The 20,496-nt window shown below is 39.2% G+C and overlaps 1 protein-coding gene across 3 annotated transcripts in view; it reads left to right on the top strand.

Moving 5' to 3' along the window:
- Nucleotides 1-20,496, top strand: part of RABEP1 (rabaptin, RAB GTPase binding effector protein 1) — a 45,870-nt gene that overhangs the window by 23,235 nt on the left and 2,139 nt on the right. For 2 of the 3 annotated variants that reach the window (XM_080629999.1, XM_080629998.1), the window contains exons 4-17: nt 748-908; nt 4,067-4,186; nt 6,613-6,748; nt 7,483-7,661; nt 8,552-8,677; nt 11,355-11,822; nt 13,041-13,145; nt 13,883-13,999; nt 15,244-15,342; nt 16,598-16,738; nt 17,414-17,603; nt 17,875-17,930; nt 18,529-18,627; nt 19,994-20,110. In XM_080629999.1, the coding sequence (XP_080486125.1) occupies nt 748-908; nt 4,067-4,186; nt 6,613-6,748; nt 7,483-7,661; nt 8,552-8,677; nt 11,355-11,822; nt 13,041-13,145; nt 13,883-13,999; nt 15,244-15,342; nt 16,598-16,738; nt 17,414-17,603; nt 17,875-17,930; nt 18,529-18,627; nt 19,994-20,110 (2,114 nt within the window). Of the gene's footprint in view, nt 1-747; nt 909-4,066; nt 4,187-6,612; nt 6,749-7,482; nt 7,662-8,551; nt 8,678-11,354; nt 11,823-13,040; nt 13,146-13,882; nt 14,000-15,243; nt 15,343-16,597; nt 16,739-17,413; nt 17,604-17,874; nt 17,931-18,528; nt 18,628-19,993; nt 20,111-20,496 lie in introns of those variants that run through there. The other variant, XM_080630000.1, reaches the window with a different exon arrangement.

The following is a 20,496-nucleotide window of genomic DNA, read 5'->3' as shown; positions in this document are numbered from 1 at the left end:
ATGCTTTGTTATGTTTGCATGTTGCACAGCTGTTGACGTTTCTGAGACAAACTATGTGCAAGGAAGAGAATGCAGGATGTAAACTGGAGACACTGTTGCCATAACTGGCTGCACTTTAATGTTCACAAACAAGACCACAGTATCCTGAGCCTCCAACCTGTTGGCTGTAGGCAGTTTTTCCCATAGCCTGATTGTGCTTTTCCCCAGAGAGGACAAACATTCATGTATATTGAGTACACAAATTTCTGTTTATTTATGATCTACATAGGTACAGGAACCTAGGTCAGGGTGCAGTTGTGCCAACTGCTGTCTGTATGTAAACAAAGACAACTCCTTACCTGTAGGGGTAATATTAGGGAAATGAAAGCTACATGAGATGTTCTAGTTCTTTTGTGTTTTGGAGTAAGTAAGTAGGGATTAGATTGTTTGGATGATGTGTTTGGAGGTACGAATGTGCTGGAAAATAGGATGTTAGAAATGTATGTTATTTTGAAATGAGGAGTTACACAGTTTTGGGGGCTTGTTTGTTTCTCTTCTAATGGTGGTACAAATTGAGATGCAAGTCCTTTGGATCTTTTGCTTCTGTTAGTTGGGTTTTGGGGCAAGAGTCAAAGGGAAGAGAGAAGAAGGGAGAGTTGTCCTATTTTGATCAATTATAATAAATCATTGGCTGGTTGGAGGTAGACTTCCTAAGGCTCTGGTTTTTAACTTCCACTGAAAATAAGTTTTGAAACTGCTCTTCTATAGAGACTGTTCGTGACTATGAGCTCCAGTATCATCACAGGATGGAGCAGGAGCGAGCTCAATGGAATCAGTATCGAGAAAATGTGGAACGGGAAATAGCAGAGTTAAGAAGGAGGCTGTCTGAGGGTCAAGAGGAAGAAAACCTAGAAAATGAAATGAAAAAGGTATGTTGAAATCTAGGTTTTCAATTTCTGTTTCAATATAGACCTGTAGTGTTATGGATGCGTTCATTTCCTCTGCCTGCTCATAGTTCCTCAGAAACATGCACAGCCTCGTTCTGTTCTTTGTTCAAGCTCTTTGTTCAAGGAAGTCATCATGACCTAATCCTGCATTTGAATCCATAAACGTATTGGACGTGATTATGTGGATTCATTCTGAGGATTGCATCTGAGAAGGTGGTTAAGGTTTGGCCTTGAGCTTGTAAAGGCAGGAGGCCTTGTAAAGTCTCTCATTTTAATGTCAAGTGAAGTCAAGGAAAGTCCTCTTCAGATTCTTCTGGATTGACTGTGGAATCATGGAATCTCTTTTACACTTGTGCATCTTTATTCTTTTTCTCAGATCATATAATCTTCTTCTGGGGTTTTTAATGGGTGCTATATCTAAAATGTCTTTCTATAAGGTGAATCATGTTTGTGCAACACAGTACTAGTAGCTTCCTAGGAAGTGCAGAACCTTGCTGTCACAGAACAGGCTCTGGATGATGAAAGATAATTGCCCTGGAGTTTGGAAACGTTTTGTTGTTGCTGTTGTTCAGAGATCTGTGACTTAGAAGAGTTCATGGAGGTAGATTGATGTTAATTTGGCAAGATGTTAGAATGGAAGAAAAGATTTTAAGGATCACACCTCTAGGAGAGTCTGAATAACGCATTTTAACACAGGAAATGAGATGCTGTGGCATCTCTTGCTGTATATGACAGTATCTTTATGTAGCATTTTTCAACAGGATAGATAATATTCTATTAGAAGTTTGAGTGGAAACTTTAACCTCAATTTTGGAGTCTCAGTAATTACTTTACCTTCAAAAGCAGATCTAGTGACCAGCACTCATTTTGTTAGCAGATAGAGGCTATTCAAGGTGCTTAGCTCAGTATCACACTGATGTTTAATCCAGATCCTTACCCCCAGCCTTCCACACACACCCCCTTTTTGTGTTCTTAAAGGACACATTTGCACTGTGTTGCAACCATAGTGTCAAACTTCAGCTCTGTTTACCAAGCACTAAAAGCTAGAGTAACTTCTGTCCTGGAATTTGATGCAGTTGTGCCTTTCCAGTTGGTTAAGTTCAACAGTTTGATTCTGCTTTCAGAGACCTTTCTGACTGTCTCTCTGAACTGGTTGTTTCCAGCATGGATGCATTTGTTGCTCTATATTCAGCGTTGAACTGTGTGAAATCAGACTGGTGATGAAATATTCTTTCAGTTATCATGAATAATGAGGAAAAAGCTTGTTTAACAGGCCTAAAAATGTTGGCCCTATCATTAGTTTATATGAGCCAGCTATAGGTAGCATTAAATGAATAGAACCGATACAATAAATGAAATGTGAAGCAACCTGTGAATTTGAACTGCTCCCATCTGTGCTAAAAATGTGACTGCTGAGTTGCTGGCTGCGAGTGACAGGATATGTATGTACGTGTGACACTGTCACATGTCCCTGGTATTGAATTCACTGCGTCATGTGATGTCCCTTGCTTTCCTCATGGATTTTGTTTGCACTCCTTGGACAAGCAAGCTAGCAGCAACAGAATGTAGCAGAAATGAATGAAACATAAAGCAGTTTAATTTTGTTTTGTCTACAGAGTTTTCTTTAAAGCTTTTCAGAGCCCAAGGTGCTGGTAGCATGTGTATAATGGTATTGCAATATTGTTTTATTTTGCCTATTAATTTTAGGTTTAGAAAAGTTGAGTGGTTAAAAGTATTATCTATTTTTCTTCCTGAAAGTCTTGCTCAGAATAGAGTTGTCATTAAGCTTACCAGAAACTAAAAGTCAAATGGGTAGCCTTTAAGACCTGCATTCTGTGAGGGTGGTGGGACACTGGCACAGATTGCCCAGAGAAGCTGTGGCTGCCCCATCCCTGGCAGTGTTGGAGGCCAGGTTGGACACAGGGGCTTGGAGCAACCTGCTCTAATGGAAGGTGTCCCTGCCTGTGACAGGGGTTGGAACTGGATGAGCTTTAAGGTCCCTTCCAACCCAAACCAGTCTGGGATTCTAGTTCAGATTTTAAACAAGACAGAAACATTATCTTTTAGTGGCTGCCTTTGCTGATAGGTTAGGTAAAGTGTCATTTTTGAATGCTTCAGCTTTGGGATGCAGTTCGCAGCCTTCCCTCCCCTGCTGAGTTCCTCCAGTAGAAGAGAGAGAACAATTGAGCGCTCTGAACCTCCAATACATAAATCCACCCAAATCAGGTTGCTTAAATTCCTCATGGCTTGAAGAACTTTACTGTGATGAATATTTGAGTGTTCTGCTTGCTCTTGTGAAGTCTATGGGAGCTGTTACCTTCACTTGGAAAATTTTTAGTGCATCCATTTAGGAAATGGGAATGTCAGGATCACCCATTGACATGAGTAATTCTGATTTTGAGCACTGAATGCGGTTTCTCATTTTAATTCTTGCTGTATTTACCTGGCTGTTTCTCTTTTTTTCCCCTTATATCAGTCTTCTCATTCTGTTGTCCTGCTTTGATATATTCAGAAGTACTGTTTGAGAAAAATCATGAGGGTTTTGATCAATTGCTTGTATATAGTATTGAAGCAAACAGTACAGTGACACCAAAACCTGATGCAACATCAGTAGTAATTTTAAGTTGAAAAATGGTCTTCTAAAGCAGAGCCAAAGCTACACTATGCATTACTGTGCAGATCCTTTTTCTTTTATCTTTGTAAGTACATGAATGGCCAATAACTCACCCTGCAGTTCTGTGTTACACTTTTATATATGCTATGTGGTAGCCCATTGCAGGACAGTGAAGGCCTTTAATAACAAAAAGGAACGTATTTTGGAATGCGTGATCCATACATTTTCTCCCAAGTATCAACAGTGATAGATTTCCTAACGTTCTCTTTAAAAACAGATATTCATGGCCTAATCCGTACATGGATTTAAAATTTAGCTGCCTTCTGTGAATGGAGTAATATTGGCCTGTTGTCATAGAGATGACTGCTGAACTAAATAAATAGCAGTAAGACGAGTATTGAAAGTGGAAGTTCAGTCAGCTGTATTTGTTGGCATAGAGATTTTCTCCAAATGTCTCCAATAATGGAAACTGTTGTGGTGAAAACTATGATAATTTGTTATTCATAATTTATTGCCTTAACTTCAGGCCCAGGAAGATGCTGAGAAGCTGCGCTCAGTTGTGATGCCCATGGAGAAAGAGATTGCAGCGCTAAAGGAGAAGTTGACAGGAGCTGAAGAAAAAATCAAAGAGTTAGAAGCATCAAAGGTGAGGTGGAGCTGCAGCTGTATCTGAATTTATATCTTGCATCATGCTGGTTTGATGTAGATAAGTCAAATTTTATAAGAGAGAAAAATGTGCATTGTGAGAGTGTTCTTGTGCAATAGTCTTTTCTCCTGGAGCTCAAATAACATATTTGGCTTAGATGCGCTTTTCCATCTTCCTGTTTTGAGGGTTGTGTTATGTGTGTGTCATCTGTGCTTAGTTCAAATGCCATGGCTTCAGGCCTGCTAGTAATAAAAAAAAAAAGCTCTAGAAAAATAGCTGGTTTGCACCTCTCCAACAGCCTGGCCTTTAGGTTATTGTCAGGCTTGCAGCCACAGGAAGATTTGCATTTGGCAAAATTCTTGTAATCTATTTCCATCCAGCATCTGCTATATTTCATTTTCTAACCCTGGGCATAAAACTGAGGCAATATCACCAGGATTTTTATACCTTAACCTCAGATTCATAGAAAGGGATACTGGTCATTGCTGCCAAGAAATCATGGTCAGTGATTTATTTAGCATTCCTATATTCTTCAGGTATGTCAGAACCCCTGTTGAATTTTCTCATCAGCTCTGAAGGGTAAATAATATCTACAGCACTATAAGATAGTTGCATTTAGTGGACTGTTTTATACAGAAATGAAGATGTCTGCTCCAACAAATACCTTAACTTGAAAGTCAAATAGGCTGAAGTTGCAAAGTAACTTACCATGGGGATGTTTTCAAGACACAGGAATAAATACCTTGCTTATAAATTCCTGAGATTTAGGAGAACAGTGTGAATTCATTTAGCAGTCTAAAAATATTTTTGCTGGATTGACAGGCCATGCTTGTTTTCTTTCCTCATAGATTCTTTGTGCTTTATAGGTCAGATTTTTTTCAGGTTGAAATGTTCTTAGGAATAACAGTTCTGCAAGTAGTTCTGCTTTTTCTCTTGATGCAAATAATACTTCCTTTTCATTGCCACAATGAATGTGGGGAAGATGAGGAAATGTGAACTGTCTCTTGCTGGCTTGTTCTCAGAATGCTTTTTGGTTTTCTCCTTTTTTATCTTTTCTTCTTAAGAACAGTCTAGAACTTTCCTTAGAACTTTTCTGCTGAATTTGGTTATAAAAACCATAGGTCATTCTTGTGCCAGGGCCTGAATAAAATTGATAGGGTTTCAGGACCAGGAATTGTGCTGGTGTCTCTGTCAGGCCTCTCAAATCTGACAGTGTCATTCCATGGGATTAGTAAAACACAACCACACATCTCTTGGAAAAAAGTGGATAATCACTTCGTACATGGTTCTAGGTTATTGGGAGGTTGGTTTTAAAGAAGTCTCACTTTAGATGGTGATTCTTACCAAAGAAAATTACTTAGGCATTTAATTCTTACCTGTGGTCAACTTTATATCATTATTCCCTCTGTCTGAAGTTGCCAAAAGCCCTACTTCAAGTGACCTTTTTAGCTTATTGGGAAAGAATTGCTGGTCTGTATGTAGCAAGGAAACATTTAAGCACAAACTTAGGAAGTTGTGTAAGTACTTTAATATATGGCGATATAAAACTGCAAGATATTATTTACATGAGGTATATTACTAGGTGGGTATGAGAATGACGTGCAGAATGAGCAGTGTGTTTGGCTTTTCTGTGGGTTCGTCTTCTGCCTGAGTCATGCCATTTTGTTTTTCAGTGTCTAGTATTTAGCTCGATTAATGAAACAATGTGTTTCTTTTCTCTCCCACCCCACCTCCGCCTTCCTGTTCCATCCTTCCCAAGGGCTGTTCCCTGGGAGTCAGATTTCTCCATTCCAAAGGCATTTAGCAGATAGAAGACTTGATGTCCTAGAGGAAAAGTTGTCTCCACCATCAGTGCAAGTTAAAACCAAAGGGTTGTCTTGAGTTCTGAGTTGGTGTCTGTGGCTTCTATACTTGCTAATGAGGAAGATGAGCGGCAGCTCTGTGGAGCCAGTTAGGAATTGCCTGAAGGCTTTTGTTTCCTTTAAAATAAAAACTGTGATTGCTGGCTCAGCAAACCATAAAACTGAATAGTGCCAGAAAAGAAACCTTTCAACCCCTTCCTTGGTTCAAGATGGGATCCATTTCTAAGAGCATCGTGTTTGACAGATGTTTATGTAACCCTCTCTTAAAATTCTATTATATTTCTTCAGTATGTCTTCATCTAATTGCTTTGCGTTGATAGATTCTCCTGTCTTTTTGCAGCAGTCTTTCATGGGTTTGAAATCTGGTTTTTTTTCTAATGAGTAATATATTCAGAAGTAAATGCAAGTACTATTTGCACACTGGTGGTTGAATATTTGTGATTTCTAGAAATAAACTTCAGCAGCTGCACATTACCCAAACAGGAGATGTGGAACTTCTAACAAAAAGGAAATGCCTGAGTGTGGTCCTGCACTGAAATAGTAGATTTCCCTCTTTTTATTCAGGTTAAAGAGCTGAACCATTATTTGGAAGCTGAGAAGTCATGTAGGACAGACTTGGAGATGTATGTGGCTGTTCTCAACACACAAAAATCAGTCCTGCAAGAAGATGCAGAGAAGTTGCGGAAAGAACTGCATGAAGGTATCTATCTAATAAGAATCCTTTGACTCTTTTACACTAAGGATGCGAAAGCCAACATAGCTATTAATTCTTTTCTGATTTCTTATTTGAATTGGATTTAAGGAAATTGGGGTGGGGGGGGAAGCAGTGCTTTTAAATGTGAAAGCCCTTAAAATGTTTACAGAAGAGTTGAAGTGGAGTTCTTTTATGATGGAGAAAAACAACAGAGCCATTCATTCTCTTGAGGGATGCTATTGAATGCTTAGTTCTTAGAGTACTGCAAGTGTTTTTAGTGGTGTCCTTTATTTGTATACAGTTATGAGCATTATTTACATAATGTGTTGATATATCTCCCTGAGGTATGTCAGTTTGAATGCCTGGTGGTGGAATGGATGTGTCAGTATACAGCACAGAATCACTGTAGAGGAATGAAAACCAGAACCTTCTGTTGAAATAAATAGGGACATAGAAGACAGTGTTTTGAAACCAGCACTAGAAAAAAGTCAACTTAGAAGTCATGAATGAAGTTAAGGCGTTAGTCTCCTAATTGAGGAATCCTAAACTGTCAGTAATATGTCCCTAATCACAAGCCAAGTTTGGGAATTGAAATAATGTTTTATTTCATCCTGAATAGTTGTTGAGCAAAGCCTGACTGTTCTTGATTAGAACAATAATTACTTTTAATCATGAAAATGCTTCTCTTTGGAAAAGCGGGTAAAAATCCCAGTTCAGAATAACTCTCTATTCTTTAATAGTCTGCCATCTCTTAGAGCAAGAGCGACAGCAGCACAACCAGTTGAAACACACGTGGCAAAAAGCCAATGACCAGTTCTTGGAGTCTCAGCGTTTGCTGATGAGGGACATGCAACGTATGGAAATTGTTCTGACCTCTGAGCAGCTCCGACAAGTAGAAGAACTGAAAAAAAAGGATCAGGTTACTTGCTGCTTTTCTCTTTTTTCTTGTTAATACTGTAGACTTAATGTGATAGAACAGGTATGGAAATCACGTATTGGAGACAAGTTATTTAAGTGTGTTACTAGTTCAGAAAATGATAGCTGACAGTTTTAATAGAAATTCTCCATTTGAATGACAGCTGGTGGTTCTAACAGAAACTCTCCATTTGTGTGAATAATATTAATGTGTATAATAACTTTAAAAGTAATTTTGCCAATATTGTTAAATGAAAAGGTAAAAATACCCGCAAGTTAATCTTGGAAGAAAAGAGAGTCATCTATGACACAGAGCATTTGGGCTAAGGATGTTAGGGTAGCAAGTTTCACTTCTTAGGTTTTTCCAATACAACACCCAGTTCTGGCATAAATCAAGAGCTTCATTGTAAATTAGCTTATGCACATGATTAGTGCTCTGTGCTGTCTCTTTTGATTCTTTTTTCATATGTTACATTCCACCTTTTCACATTTTAACATTCAGGCTTGTATAATGGCTGTTAATGGGGCTATTAGCGATGCAAATATGTTACCAGGTTCTATGCAGTAGCCAGCATAACAGCTACTTTTGTTACTTATTTGGTAATCCTTATAATAAGAATTTTGATCTAGGTAATAAGTTATTTGAATAAAATTACTCTAGAACATGAATTTGCCACTAAACTTGAAAAGTAAGTTTGGGTACCTTGTGAAATGAACAATAGATTTGTAACCAAAAGAACCCTTATGTGATAAATACCAGGTTTTTAACCAAAATAGTCTTTCCTCAGTGCTGCCTTTGTAGCTTAGTTTTATCGTAGAAACTATAACTTCATGACTACTACAGCAAAATTCTATCTCATTTATATGTGTTCTGTATTGACCACTGATTTCTAGGAAGAAGATGATCAGCAAAGGCTTAGCAAGAGAAAGGAGCAGAAGCAAAAAGATTCGGATGATGAAACAAAAGCTTCATGTTCTCTTGCCCAGGAGGAAACACTCACCCAGCTCTCTAACGAAGAGGTAAAACAAGTGGATAGTTCAAAGTGACTTGGAACACTCGTGCATTCCTCAGGATGTTGATTACAAATAAAAATGCCAAATTAATGCCTTTTATTCTCTGTAGCTTGTAATTCTTATTAAGCAATGAAAAATCTTTGGAGTTGCACCTGAATGGATAAATTCTAATAAAGAATGGAAGACAATACTTTATAATCCCGAGAGGTACTGTTGAAACCTGTAATTTACCTTCTGCATTGTGGATGTTAACTGCTGTTAAGTTCTCTTGGGATTTATACCCATGTTCTAGCACATCTGAATGTTCAGAATTAAACCAATTACATCTGAACAGGCAGCAAGTCTATTATATCTGCTTTGCTAACCTGCTTGTTGAATTCTGTGCTGACCTGGCACTGGTTAGACAAGTCAGATCACTGACTAGGGCGTTAGCCACTTGCTTAGCATGTGCGCACCAGTATGATGCGTAAGTCTGTATGTATTGAGCTGTATCCAGCTGTGCCAGTTGAGGAGTTTGGCCACATCTGTTCAGCAGCCAAAACTGAGCTTTTGTTTTTTTTAGCCAAGCCACTAGCTGGGGCTCTGCACCAAGCTGCTTGAGCTGTATTAGTAACCTATTCCAACAGCCAGGAAAAGGGATGCTGCTGCATGTCATGAGTTAGAAGCCATTTGGGTGTTGTAGACAGTCACACACAGGGACAAACTAGAATTATGTGTGATGTTTGCCTCAGTGAAACTTGGGAGGAAGCAAACTCTATGAGCACACAGGTTGGAACTTGGATGCAGTATCAAAATAGGCAGTTACTTAGGCAAGCAAAATGCAGTGGAAAAGGCTATCTAACAGGTTCCATTTTAGTTGTAAGTCAGAATAGGGACAAATTAATAAAATAGTCTTGTGCTATAGACTTGCTTGGAGACAAGTCAGGAGACTTGAAAATTTGCAGTGTGAGCCAGTATTTTGCCTGTTTTATTTCTTGATATAATATGTGTTACTTATGATTTTATTTACTATTTTATTGTTGTATCCTAAAGGTGTTAATTTATTATTTAATATTATTTATTATCCTTTTTGAAGGGAAAAAGTGTATAGCTCTAGAGTCTGTCCTTTATTCCCATCAATTATTTATAACAGTTAAGAATGCAGGAAGATGTTCAGAAGCCTAACAGTTAAATGTGGCTGAGATCTAGTTCTACCCTATATCCTACCATAAGAACACAACTTGCTATTTCAGATACAGTGTTGTATACTAACACTTCTGTCCACCTATGCATTTGGGACATATTATGGCAAACAGAAGTTTTATCTTCTAATGTTTTCTTTAATCTCACTTCCTAGGATCCTCTATAATTCCTTCATCACAATATTTAATTCTAGGAATTACACTTAATGGAAGTTGTTACATTTTGAGAAAGGATATAGTTTCCAGTGGTTTGGATTTGTTTATGGATTGGGTTGTTGCAATTTCTGATGGTTTTTAACTGTGTGGAATGTGTTTTACAGGTGGTAGTGAGTTGTATTGTCAGTCATATCTTTCAACTTGTCATAATTTCATTTCTGAGCTCTTCTCTGTTGAGCAGTTTGCAATAAAAAAATTTATTCGTTAACTGTATCACCGGTATGAAATTTTATATAAGTCTGTAGTCTTTTGGCTTTTTGTTATGAGCTTGAACTCATATATATATGTGTAAATATACATAATATGCCTAAAATTATTAAAACAGGCATTTACAACAGTCATAAACCCAGTAGTACGTAATACTTAGTTCTAAGTTATAAACACCTATATGGAAGTACCAGCAGCTTACTCATCTCTGCTGGGCCTATTTCGGAAATCACTGTTTTTCTCAAGAGGCTTGTTCTCACTGTTATTTTCTTTATATGTCTAATGGCAAAGTAGAAGTACATAATATATTGGAACGTATTTTGAAAGCAGTCTGATGCTTTTTAAATAAAGCATTACTGCTCTCTTTTCAGTGCTGCAAATACCAAAAATAGATCAAGAGACTTAATGTGCCTTGTATACATCACAGGACAGTTAGTGTGGCTTTTGCTATTGGCATTCCCTAGGATACCTCCCTGTTTAAGCCCAGGCTTTTCCCTTTTCCTTTATGTACAAATAATCTTTTAAAGAAAAGTATTTATTTCTCTTACAATATTGTATCAGACACTCCAAGTAGAAGAAAGAAATAGAAGAATATCCACTTGTCTGGATAGAACAGATTATAAGCGTATCATTCTCCATTTATTTTTATGTTAAAGATTTTTGTTTTATGAAAGACTTTTGAATTGCCTTGTGGCAGTGGAGTGTTTGCTTTCTGTTGTGTAGATAGTAGGTCTAGAAGTGATATTATATCTTTAGTGGAAGAAGGGCCTTGTTTCATGTACTGGAAGATGTAAGGTGACCGTGTCCTTGCTTGTCTGGCAGGAAGACAGATTCTTATGAAAGCACTCTGTTAACAGAAAACTCTGGCTTTTTGCTTGTTTCTTGTTTTCTAATTCAAGCTGCTGCATTTCAGTTCTCTATCCTTTTCTCTGCCATCTTAAGCTTAGTGATCAGATGTTCTTGGCAAAGCCAATTTAAATTGGCCTTTACTGTGTCTGATAATGAGCGTCCATCATTCCTCTTATACCATGCTTCTAGAATGGAGTATGTAATTTTTTCTTCCTTGTTTTTAATTCCAGGTGCAGGTAAATAGCACCCATGGCTCAGTCCATTCATTGGATGCAGACTTGCTTCTTTCTTCTGGTGAATCTTTCAATAAATCAGATAATGATATGTTTAAAGATGGACTACGGAGAGCACAGTCAACAGACAGTCTGGGGACATCTGGATCTTTACAGTCCAAAGCTTTAGGATACAACAACAAAGCAAAATCTGCTGGGAACCTGGATGAGTCAGATTTTGGACCACTTGTTGGAGCAGATTCAGTGTCTGAGAACTTTGATACAGCTTCCCTTGGATCTCTGCAAATGCCAAGTGGGTTCATGTTAACCAAAGATCAGGAAAAAGCAATCAAAGCAATGACACCAGAGCAAGAAGAGACTGCTTCACTGCTTTCCAGTGTTACACAAGGCGTAGAAAGTGCTTACGTATCTCCTAGTGGTTACCGCTTGGTTAGTGAGACGGAGTGGAACCTGCTGCAGAAGGAGGTGAGTACCCAGCACATGTGTCTGCTGTGACCACTGCCTGCACATTGGGGACTGTCTGCTAGGTGCAAGCTCTTCCTCATTTGCTTTACATAGAGTCAGCTTTACTAAGTACAGGCTATTTTTGCCCTTAGGGGGGTCTGGTAGAGGTAGCTGTTGATCACACAAATACGTGAGAGGATGAAAAAAAGATAGGAGAACTCAAAGAAAAGGAGCAAATGGGAAGCTGAGGAAAGGATGTTACAGTGCAATGAGGGATGACTAGGAAAGTGGAAAGATTAACAAAAGGAGCAGCGCTAAGAGTGCTGTTCTGTATGCCAAAGAGTTTTACTGAGGATTGTGCTTGGAGTGCAATTTAGAAATGAGCAGCCAAGGTATGCATGACACACAAAGCAACCACAAAGAAAGCTTCAGAAAATTGTTGGGGACTTGCATCATCAAAAACCGATTTCTGAGAGCAACAAGCAACAGATTAGACTTAACACTGTGCCAATTTCAGGATGGGTGACCAAGGAGATTGTTGATTCCGGGTGTTCTGCCTGTCAGTTTTTCAGCAGCTTTATATGATGCCAATTCAAAGCTTGCATTTGATTTCCTGCTGAAGAGTATTGTGGGGCTCCTGTGGTTCTTGGAGCTGTGTTAAATCCTCTACTTTTGAGTATTTCCTTGCCCTGTGGAAATTTCGATGACACTTTACTCCAACCCTTTCTTAGAATTCATAAAAGAAATGCACTGCTTCCCATGTGTTTCTGGAGGCAGGAGCAGGGCAGGGTGTGTGAATGTCTCCATGTGGGTGGGACATGGAGCAGCAAATACAAATACAATTTCAGCTCAAACCTGACTTGCAGCTGCAGCTTTGATAAAACTTCCATTTGTCCCCTTGGCCAAAACCATTACAGTTTCACACAGTGAATGATGAACTTGCACATCGTGGCTTATTGCTTTTGTGCTAATAGAATCATAGAATAGTTAGGTTTGGAAAGGACCTTAAGATCATCTAGTTCCAACCCCCTGCCGTGGGACTCCTGCCAGGAAAGCTGATATCCTGCAAGTAATATACATTGTCCTTTACTTTTAGAACAACTTAATCTTGCCATTACATGATTCTGCTACTGTTTTTTATCTGTAATATTTTGTGATCACACAACACACCTGAGAGTACGTAGCACTCTGGCATTCCTTGAAGAACTTTATGGCAGGTGATAACTCTGTGTTCTCCAGGTGCAGAATGCAGGGAACAAGCTGGGTAGACGCTGTGATATGTGCTCCAATTATGAGAAGCAGTTGCAAGGTATCCAGATTCAGGAGGCCGAGACAAGAGACCAGGTGGGATTTCTCTTCCAGCTTTGGCAAGATCTTTGCAGTTATTTGAACTACTGAGGGTGCAGCAATATCCCATCTGCTGGTTTATTCATTGGTTTTGATTCAATAATGTCAACATAGTTAAAATCTGGATAACTGCTAACATGTTATTGTCATAACCTGGTTTGCTGTTGGTGTATGGACATGAGCACCATGTGTACGTATTTAAGGATTCACCATGGAGAACCTCTTTATCTGGTACTATGAGACCATGCCGTAAAAGCACTGTTCTATAAAAAGTGTTGTGCTCATGCTGAAGTCAGTATCTTTCATAATTTATGTTCTAAAATGTTTGTCGTGCATTAAATTCAATTATCTTTGGTAATGCAAGGACTGTTAACAGCAAAGGAAAAACTAGAGGTCCTCATCCTAGAGACATAAAATGACTGTGAAATATTGGAGGATATTTGTTTCTTGCCATATACTGAGGAACATTTTTCAGATGGGTACAGAAGGCATGAGTCACATTCTGCTTTGAAATAAGTGATGGACGCTGGTTCAGTGCAGTTTGATGTCCTGTGTTTGGTGTAATCAGGGATGCATGGTGTTTCAGAAGAACAACAAAGGAACTTCTGCGTTGCATAGGGGTTTGAGGGATTTTGTGCTTTGGGAGTGTGATGGGGCAGGTTATATTGGTGTTTGGGAAATAAATGCTCTCCAAAAGAATAGAAAACTACATGATTTTTTTTGTACTAACACAGGTGAAAAAGCTGCAGGTGATGCTGAGGCAGGCCAATGACCAGCTGGAAAAGACAATGAAAGATAAACAGGAACTGGAGGATTACATGAAACAAAGTGCTGAAGACTCCTCTAACCAGGTACAGGCATTTTGTAATCAAGATGGTAGGAATCATGAAGTGGTATTCAAAAATACATACAAGAACTCATCTTCTGTTAGATATGGATGGACTAACTGTGGTAGAGGCAACAAAAGTGAGAGCTTCTAGGGTTAGTTATGCTGCACTTGAGTCTCCCACAATTTCTAGGTAAGTCTGACATGTCTCTAATAGTATGCTATCCAATTTTCACCCTGAAATTTCATCTCTAATCTTGAAATCCATTATAGAGGTGATAATTGGAATTTGAGTGGGTTTGAGTTCTGAAGCGAGCTCTGTTTGAAATCCTCCAGACATGCAAAAGTTGCCCTGTGTTCTTGGTCACTGTCCTTATCAGTAGAAGAGTGGTACTATTTGTACCACTTGCTCTCAATACTTGGCACACAGTTAATGGTCTTGTAGTGAAGACATCCAGTTAATGAGTAGCTGAGCAGGGAGTACCAGTAGTTGGTCCAAAGTATGCTCTTAGACTTCTTTGAAATAGTAGGCCATTTACAAGATTTTTCCGTCTGAGCTGTGTACATAACTCCTGGAACAACGGAGCCAAATAAGATGTGTGGTAATCATAGCTTTAAGCAAAATGAATAGTCATCATCTTTGGCCTATTAATTAGGGAAATGCTGTGTACAAGACACTGAATTTACTTCACTTGAGCTGGAAGACTTTCTCTCTTCCATCCCACCCAGTATGTTTTTTCTTACTAAGGAAGCAGTCCTTAGCAAAGTCTCTCCTAGATGACAGGAACATGTTTATATGTCCATTCTTTTGGATGTACCAGAGTGCTCTCAACTAATTCATTCTTCATGTTACTGTTAAGCCTGTGGTGCTGTAGAATAACTTAATTGTAAAGCTTTTGAAGATCTGTGCTTTCAGAGAAAGGTATGAAAAATTACCTTAAAGAAAATGCTGGCAACTGTGGTGGTAGCTCTGCAGACCCCATTCAGGGTCTCTGAACTGGCTTACATTAAAGTCTGATTAGAATTAACTGTTTGTTTGTGGCTTAGAGTTTGGTAAAAAGACTGTATTACTGGTATAGAAGGACAGTTCTTACCGATTGGAGCTGCATTAATGATTTACTTAGTGAAGAACTGACAAGATTAATGGATTAGTTTGAAATTCCCAATTATATATTAATAATGATAACAAGCAAGAGAACTTCACTAGTTATTTCTTCTTCAAAATCTGCTTCATGCTTTGTATCTTTGTGTGGGTTTTCTTTTTTTAAGATCTCTTTGCTTATGGCTAAATGTCAGAAGTCAGAGAACCTCCTCAATGAACTGCAGCAGGCGTTTTCACAAGCGAAGAGAAGTGTCCAGGAGCAAATGGTAAGACAGCTTAAGCCCAGCGATACAGCTTAAGCCCACTGTTCACTTGAACAGTGCTATTTGTCTAACCTTTGGAGCTCCATCTGTTTGTAAAAGACTTTGTCTTGCTGGCCAGCCGAGGTTGGCTAAAGAGAGCTGTGCATCTCAATGTGTGAAGGTACCAGTCTCTGATAGCAAGTTCTGAACCTGTAGCGGTTTGTGGGTCAGTCTTACTTCTGTGTGTATGTGGATTGATTAATATGGAGATCACTAGTCAACTTCTTTTCCCCCTTATCCATTATGCACATTCCATGCCCATTTAGTATCTTACTTCACCTCAGATTTGAAGATGCAGTAGGTTTTTTCAGGACAGTATTGTAGGATTCATCACAAATACCATCACTATTGAATTTTTTCTTGAGTTGGAAGTGAGTACTCAGTGTTTTTACAGGTCAGACTTAAAATACCAGCCCTAACACCCAGGAAGTGATATGGGTGGGAACTTATTTAAGGACCTCATTTTCCAGGGCAGAACAAGTCTAACTTCCTTACAGCAGTTCATTCCCTTCTATATTAGAATCATGTTTCTTCTTTTTTCCTCCTTTGCACAGCATCGTGGGGACTAAGAGCATTCCCATGAATCCCAGTATTGCACTTCTGGGTCTGGGATGGTCTGTAGGACATCAGGACATAGCTTGCAGAAACATTCTGTTTGATGTTCTGCATCTGAAGCAATTATTCCTTTTGGAAAATTCACTGGATTTTTTTTGTTTGTAATGCAAGCAGAGATATGTTCTCTTAATCCTTTTTCTTTACAAGGGATCAGTTGTTTTGATGTTTTCATCCAAAGACAGTGGGAGGCAGACACCCGCCATAGGAAGTTTCAGGATGAATGTTTAAGGTTAGAATAACCTGATGCTGCAGCGGAGCTGTTCAGTGATTTTTGGTATACACCACTGACAGTTCCCACAACCACATGTGATTTCCCCACTACTCCTCTCCATGAGCACAGCTAGCTCAGAAGGAAACTAGGAGGCTTGACCAGGCTGTGTTTATCACTTGCTTCCACCTTCCTGCCTGTACAGCTAAGACTGATCTTGCCTTTATTTGTAGTGCATAGGCCAGAAATATTGTTGTTGCACACATTTTGTTTTCCTTCTTTACAAAGAATATCCAATCAATTCACCAGGCTTTTGAAAGCAGTGATAGCAAATGGGGCATGAAGAGATCTGAGCATGACCCTAAGTGAGAATTTATGCTTTTCTTTGCATCAAAGGCTGTCCTGACACAGTCAAGGGAGCAGGTTTCAGAAGAGTTGGTGAGACTGCAAAGAGATAATGAAAGTCTTCAAGGAAAACATAGCTTGCATGTGTCCTTACAGCAAGCTGAAGATTTCATTCTACCAGAAGCAGCAGAGGTAAAACATTTTACAATCATTAACACAAATAATACCTGTGACTGGATCTCACTGAAAGAATCTTCCTTATCAAAAAGCTGACTCAAATAACACAATGGAAAGTAATCTGGATTTTAACCCTGTATGTCTGTGATGTACAGACTGATCCCCCTGTGCCATGAGCATGCTGCAGGGTGTGGATAGATAATAAATGAGTTAACTATAGCCTTACAACTGTTCTGTTGTCAGCAGAGTGTGTGTTTAAGCTGCATTTTGCAACTTGGCACACAGGTGGTCAGACCCATGGCTCCAATGTAGATACTGATTCAATAAATGAAGCTAAGTCAGTCACTGCAGTATCTGTCCATTAGGACCAGTAATAATCCTGAGCCTTGAATAATGATAAGTCTTATCATACTGTTCATGGCCACTCCCTTAAACTCAAGCTTAGAAGACTGGTGGGGGTGAAGGTAGAGGGAGAGCATCATAAGCCTGTTGGAGTTGCAGATCTTTACACATTCTTCATTTACTAGGCCAAGCAAACAGTGATTTTGTTTTAATACGTTGCTGGATGCTCTGGTGTTGTGGGACAAACCTCAGGGTAGCATAACATGGTCTCTGGCTTGTATGCTTGTAAATGCAGTACTGTGTGTAGCTGAAGATCATAACACAAATCTTTGCTAATCATTGATTCAGGAGCTCCGTGAGCTGATTTTAAAGTACCGTGAAGACATCATCAGTGTGCGGACAGCAGCAGATCACCTTGAGGAGAAGCTCAAGGCAGAGATTTTATTCTTAAAAGAACAGATTCAAGCTGAGCAGTATTTGAAAGAAAACATAGAAGAAACTCTGCAGCTGGAAATTGAGAATTGCAAAGAGGAAATAGGTCAGCAGGGGTAAAAGTCTCCAAATAGGAATATTAGAAATCATTCAGATAAGTGAAGACTTGCTTTGGTGAGAAGCAGACTTCTCTGAGTATTAAATACCGCCCGTTTTTGACAGCAGATACACAAAAGCTGTACAGCTGAAAACAAAAGTACAATTCTTTGTTTACCTTTGATGTAGCACATGCTTAATTCTCCCTTAAATGCTAGCAGAAGTATGTCCACTTTCTTGTGTTTTTCTTGCATTTAAGCTTTAACATTCTTGTTTTTCAGCTTCCATTTCCAGTTTAAAAGCTGAACTGGAAAGAATAAAAGTGGAAAAGGAACAGGTAAGGAGCCCTTTCACAGTGGGATTTTTGTTGGGTTTTTTGTTAATTTGTGGGGTTTTTTTAAACAGAGAGAGCAGGATTCTTTTTTTCTGCTAGTTCTGTCAGTGCCACTGTTGTTGTCTTTCACATCAACCTTTGCATATCAGAGAAAATGAACTTGCTTCCCATCTGCACCTGTATAGCTTTTGTGCCCGTTTCAAAGGAAACACATAAGGTTGTGCCTGGAATGTTAAGGGACAGAATAGCTGAACTGATGCCCATGTGGGACTAGGACACATTAATTGTTCTGTTACTTAAGAGCTGTTGGTCTGTTAATCTGTAACTTCAATACTTTGTTAAATAATTCCTAACTAATATTAGGCTACCAAATAATAACCTGAGTGTCAGGTTTGGCCATTGCTCTCCAACCCCAAAACCAAATAAATGGAGAAAAAGAGATGCCATGAAGTGTTTTCTTTGTCCTTTGGAGAGATTATTTAGGTGTATTTCTGAGTACCAGGAAGGACTCTTAAGCTGTACTTTCTGTAAGGAGGGTCTGTGAGAAATTGAAATGTTAGGAGGTTTAATTAATACTTTCTTCATTATTATTATAATATAGTTGGAAAGTTCTTCGCAGGAGAACATGCAGCAGCTGGAGAGTCTGCAGGAAGCAAAAACCACTCTAGAAGAACAGCTGAAGAAGGAGACAGCAGCAAAGGTAGCTGTGATGTGTGGCTGTGAGGTGTATATGCATCTTCTGTGGTGATCAAACTGTGGTCAGAGAATGTGCCACTATGTAAGAATGAAGAAAGCAGCTTTTGAATGTTGATAAGATTCTGGCACTGAAATAGTGTCCACAAGATGCAGTTTAAATCCTCATCCCAGTCACTTTGCACTTGGATTTGTAAAGTGGTGGATCTGAATTGCTGCTAAGTGGAATCTCTTTGGGATTGGCTTCCCAAGTTAGGCTTCAGTAGCACATCTGCATATAGAAAACATCCTGACGAACCAAACCTGGGTTTGAAGCTTTGATGCTTTTAAATGAATGTCATTTTGTTGTTGCTGTAGGAAGGAGCCCTACTTTGGCAGCCAGATACATTAATTGTGATCAGATTTCTGTCTCTCTGTTGGTTTTGGTTGTGGGTTGTTTTTCCCCCCATTCCAAAGACTTGTTTGACTAAAACTAGAGACAGCAAACTGGTTGTATATTTATCAGCAGATTAGTCTTTCATTAAGACTGCCATGGTTTAAGCCCAGCCAGTAACTCAGACCCATGCAATTGCTCGCTCACTCACCGCCCCCTTCTTCCTCCCCTCGCTCCCAGAGGAGGAGAGAGGAGGAGAATCGAAAGAATGTAACTCCCACAGGTTGAGATAAGAACAGTCCGGTACCTAAGGTATAACACAAACCACTGCTGCTACCACCAATAACAATAATAAGGGAAATAACAAGGGAAGAGAATACAACCACTCACTACCCATCAACCGATACCCAGCCCGACCTGAGCAACGATCTAGCCCTTCCGGGTAATTGCCCTCAGTTTATGTGGTGGGCATGATGTGCTGTGGTATGGAATAACTCTTTGGCTAGTTTGGGTCAGGTGTCCTGTCTCTGCTTCCTCCAGGCTTCCCCTCATCCCTGGCAAAGCATGAGACTCAGAAAGTCCTTGATCGGAGTAAACGTTACTTAGCAACAACTTGTAGTTATCAGCATTGTTCCCACGTTGAAAGTCAAAACCACAGCACTGCACCAGCTACTAAGAAGGAGAAAAAATGACTGCTACTGCTGAACCCAGGACAGACTCTGGAATCTATTTTTTTACTTTGAGATCCTTGGACATAGTGCTGTTAAAAGACATGCGGCTTTTTCATGCTTTAACCAATCTAATGAGGATGTTTGATGGGTGTTAGCCCCTGATTTTGCAGTTAGGAAAACAGGTGTAGAAAGAGCAAGTGGTTTCATTTCTTGCCAGGGCTGAGGATAACCACACTGCTTTGCTGTAGTATCATGCTTTAATCAGTTTATATGAGCTGCTCCTTTTTAATTCAGTTTAAACGCAGCATAAAGAATCTTTTTCTCCTCAGGCAAACCTGGAACAGCTGGTATTTGAAGAGAAGAATAAAGCTCAGCGGTTGCAGACTGAATTAGATGTTAGTGAGCAAGTGCAGAGAGATTTTGTAAAGCTTTCTCAGACGCTTCAGGTAAGGGAAGTGCAACCAATTTGTAAGGTGCTGCTTTTGTTTCTTTACTTCTCCACAGCTGTGTAAAACAAGAAGTAGCAGTTGTAAATTTTCTTACATTGGTATTTATGAACTATTTTTAAAGGTGTTGGTATAATAAACTTATCAAGTATTCCTAGAACAATATTACTGTTAAAGCTTACTGGGGATTTTATTCTGATTACTTGATTCCGACCAATTCTCAGCATCAAAGATACACAATTACTACACTAAAAGAAAGTGGAGAGAGCCATGGGTGATGGTACCTTTAGATCCCAGCATTTTATTGTTCATCTCCTGATGTCTTCCAGGATGTTACTTTTCATAGTAAATCATTAAGGTACAAGTATTTGAGGACAAAGTGAGAA

The sequence above is a fragment of the Psittacula echo genome (genome assembly GCF_963264785.1).
Source record: "Psittacula echo genome assembly, chromosome: 15".
Classification (NCBI taxonomy): Eukaryota; Metazoa; Chordata; class Aves; order Psittaciformes; family Psittacidae; genus Psittacula; species Psittacula echo.
Note: the sequence above shows the minus strand (reverse complement) of the source record. Positions and strands in the feature narration are given on the sequence as shown.